This window comes from Amblyomma mixtum, chromosome 1 (assembly GCF_055824585.1).
Source record: "Amblyomma mixtum isolate Tamu chromosome 1, ASM5582458v1, whole genome shotgun sequence".
NCBI classification, from domain to species: Eukaryota; Metazoa; Arthropoda; class Arachnida; order Ixodida; family Ixodidae; genus Amblyomma; species Amblyomma mixtum.
Genome location: NC_143012.1, coordinates 261,186,475 through 261,190,104, shown reverse-complemented (window position 1 = coordinate 261,190,104; position 3,630 = coordinate 261,186,475). Strand labels below are relative to the sequence as shown.

At 46.3% G+C, this 3,630-nt stretch overlaps 1 protein-coding gene across 1 annotated transcript; it reads right to left on the bottom strand.

Annotated features, from left to right (window-relative positions):
- Positions 1-254: 254 nt before the first annotated feature.
- LOC149371583 (uncharacterized) lies at positions 255-3,237 on the bottom strand. Its single transcript, XM_089585199.1, has 4 exons — positions 2,652-3,237; positions 2,350-2,492; positions 1,416-1,584; positions 255-448 (listed from the first exon to the last, which is right to left on the bottom strand). Exons 1-4 carry the CDS (start codon positions 2,865-2,867, stop codon positions 392-394), a joined length of 585 nt encoding a protein of 194 aa, XP_089441325.1. The 5' UTR covers positions 2,868-3,237; the 3' UTR covers positions 255-391.
- Positions 3,238-3,630: the final 393 nt, after the last annotated feature.

The window sequence follows — 3,630 nt, the reverse complement described above, 5'->3', positions numbered from 1 at the left end:
ATGGACAAATTGAACAGTGAGAAAGAAAAAAAAAAGGAAGAAAGAGAAGAAAGGAAGGAGCGAAGACACCGGGAGGTGCTAAAAGCTCATTCAGAGCACATGGCACTTTTGCGCACTCTAGCAGAAAAGTAGGACGCAACACTTCATTTACCATCCTTTATTTGTAAAACGCTGTTGCAATGTGCAATACTTCAACCTCATTTTTCATAAAGCCAAATGTCTATTTAAGAAATGCTTTTGCAGCGTACAATAAATTTCACAAAAAAAAAGGTTGCAGTCTCTGTGGAAGCAGCTTAGAAACTCTCGGCTAAAGCCTTTCGCTTCAATTCACCCAATCTGCGAAGAGCGCTTTCACTTGCAGACACTGGCTGTCGACTTGCCCTTAACTCTGCTAGGCTGAGCCTGCTGTGAAGGGTAGCATCAGTTCTGCGTTCATTTCTTTCAGCATCTGTAAGCAAATCATTAACATCAAAATCTCCTGCATCCAAGCATATGTTATGTAGAACACAGCATGATATAACAAACTTTGTTATTTTATCCACAGTTGTGAATTCTACATAACGGAGCTGCCGAAACCTTTGCTTAAGCATGCCAAAGGCATTTTCAATAATGACCCTAGTTGCTGCATGGCGTTGGTTATAGGCAACTTTGGCTGCTGTCATTGGCCCATAGTGTTTGCAAGGCGTTAACAAGTGCTCCCTAATGGGATAGGCAGCGTCACCCAGAATGTGAAATTTGTTCACTTCACACACTGTTGGCAAGTCTTCATGCACTGGAGACAACCTCAGAACTCGAGCATCATGCACTTTGCTTGGTGGCCCGGTGAACACATCCAGAAATCTCCCTCTTGCATCACATATGCCTCGCATAGTGATCGAGACTTGATCATGTCTATTGATGTAGGTTGATCTGATCTTGTTGCTTGGGCAGCGTATTGGGATGTATGTTCCGTCAATGCACCCAATGACATTGGGAAAGCCTGCAAGCTGGAAAAGACGAGAGAGCTACAGTTACTAGGGAAAAGGTAGGTCTTCTGCAGAGTTGATCAATGTACATCTCAAGCATGGAGCTATAACCTTGTGGCAATGGGAGAACACAGCCGACATAGAAGCAGCATGTGGTACTTTTCATTTTACTCTGATACCTCCATTTTAAGGCAGTGTGCAAATGTAAGCAAAACCTAACGGTCACTACTTCATGCTTCTGAGCATTTTCTATTGGCTACAGTTTAACATTTAAAGAAGTGTTTTCTTTAAAGCTTGAGTAAAAAGCTAGAAAATGCAATGCATGAATGATTGCAGCATTTAATTTGATGTGTTATGATTGAAAAAAAAAAGCCTAAAATTATGGGCATGGCACTAGTCAATCGGTTATTCTATGCTTAAGAGGAGCCTGAGAGAGATTTAAACACTCACATTCAGGAAATCTTTGGCCAGTGCGTGCTTGTCGGATGAGAAGTGAATTACATTCGGGGCTATCTGGCACAGGAAATCCAGGACCCTGTTGATGACCACTAGCTGGGTCGACTCTGCCATGTTGAACAGTGCAGAGCACTCACGCATCGATGCCTTGTTGGCTGCATACCTGTTAAATAAATTGCAACGCGAATGATTATAATTTATCAAACCAGCTTAGATCAAACATTCTTGCAGTTATCAGATGAACACACAAGAGAATAGAAAAGAAGACACTTCAACAAAGCTGTTGGAGTAAGCCGTGCTTCTGGTATTCAGTCTTACACGTGGTCTTGCATAAGATGTTTTTAACGTGTCCTCGCATGCCAAATACCCGCCACGGTGGCTCAGTGCTTAGGGGCGCTAAGCCTCTGAGTCGGAATACCCGGGTTCAAACCCGGCTGCGGCGGCCGCATTTCGATGGAGGCGAAACGCAATGCATCCGTGTACTGTGCGATGCCGGAGCCCTTCACAACGGTGTCTCTCATAGCCTGAGTTGTTTTCGACGTTAAATCCCATGAACCAAACCTTGTATGGCAAATAAAAACATACTGGGTTCTAATAACAGGTTTCAGCATTTTTTTTTCCTCAGTACTCTTTTCAACTGCATCAGTGAAATAAATTTACACAAGTTACAAAAGATTATTGTTCAAACGCAAACGTACCGTATAAATAAACTGTAAACACGCCTAAATACAGATTCAACTGGAACAAACGATATAAAAAACAAGTATGAAGTGAATGCAATACTGAGGTTGCACATTTTCTTGTTTTCTATTCACGAACCGCCTGTACTACACGTACACGCAGTTCAGAGAAGTGCTACATATAATCACGCGCATTATCGCGTGCCCGCCAAACGTATCACTTTTTTGGTGTTTAAAACGAAGCTCACCAGAGAAAGGAAAGAATGTGCTCCTCTGGCGTCTTTGCTGGAGAACCGCCATGGTGTCTATCGGATGGAAAGAAGTCCGATTTCTCGAACCTGCCAATGAGGTCATAGCAGGCCTGGCGTCTCAGTCGGAAGTTCCTGCGGAACTGTAAAACGTCACCGCATATGACTGATCAATCGGGCAAGCCGGATTGCAGCAGCTAATGGGGCCCTGGACTAAGGGCTCCATCCACTGGGGGCTATATAACGCAAGCTCTATTCATTCATCATTACATATCGGCACATACACGAACACAAATTCTTACCTCTTCTCCGGAGTAGTGTTGCACCACTATGCAGATGTAATCCTGAACCTTTGGTACACACGGAGGAACGCTAAAGAGTTCTTGAAACACTGCCCTGTGAACAGCGCCGTCGTCCTCGTCCGAGCTGCTGCTGCTGTAGTCGCTGTTGTGATGCCCTAGATGTGACAGCAACACAGATGGCGTACCCAGCGCAATGATTCGTCTTCTTTTCGACATTTCGCCTCACAGAGCCACACAGCAGGGACGTTTTAAGTGCCTCTAATACCTAAAGCGCCTAAACTTGCTTCTACGGATGCGTAAAAACTGACGCGTTAGGCCTCGCCAGACCGGTCGTGGTGTGCCGTGGCTACCCTGGCTCCCTGGCTTCGCATCCGTCTCCGCGAAACGGCGGAAGTGGCTCTGTCACGTGAACACATCTCGGGGCCGCATGGCGGGGCCGCTCCGACTTTTTTCTCGGAGCGCCTCAGAGCGCTCTGAGCTGGAGGCGGGCGCTCTGAAAGAACCAGCCGAATGTAGTCAGAGCGCTTGATTTCGACCAGCCGAACGTGCGGCTGCATCTCAGAGCGCTCTAGAGCGATCTGAAACGACCAGTCGAAGACACCATTAGTCAGCGTCTGATGACATAGGATGAGTTGTGTCGCTGGGTAGCACGCTCTTCGCATCCGCAGTGCACTAAAGAGGCGTCACACACAACAGGCATGCGTAATGAATCATTGAATACAGCCAAACAGCAATTTTTTTCTCACACCGCATTACAGACGCTGGCACGGCCAATTTCTACCGCTGAGATTTGCCAAGAGCGTACTAAAAGCAATGGTTGGCCATAGCGGGGTGCGGCAGCGGCCGTAGCAGCGGAGAACTCCACCTGATGTCACCGCAGAGAGCAGCAGTGACGCGGGGGTGCAGTGCAGTTCAGTTTTTTGCCTTTGTGTATTATGCAAGCCAGAAGATACATGACTGTTATATTTTGATATACGAC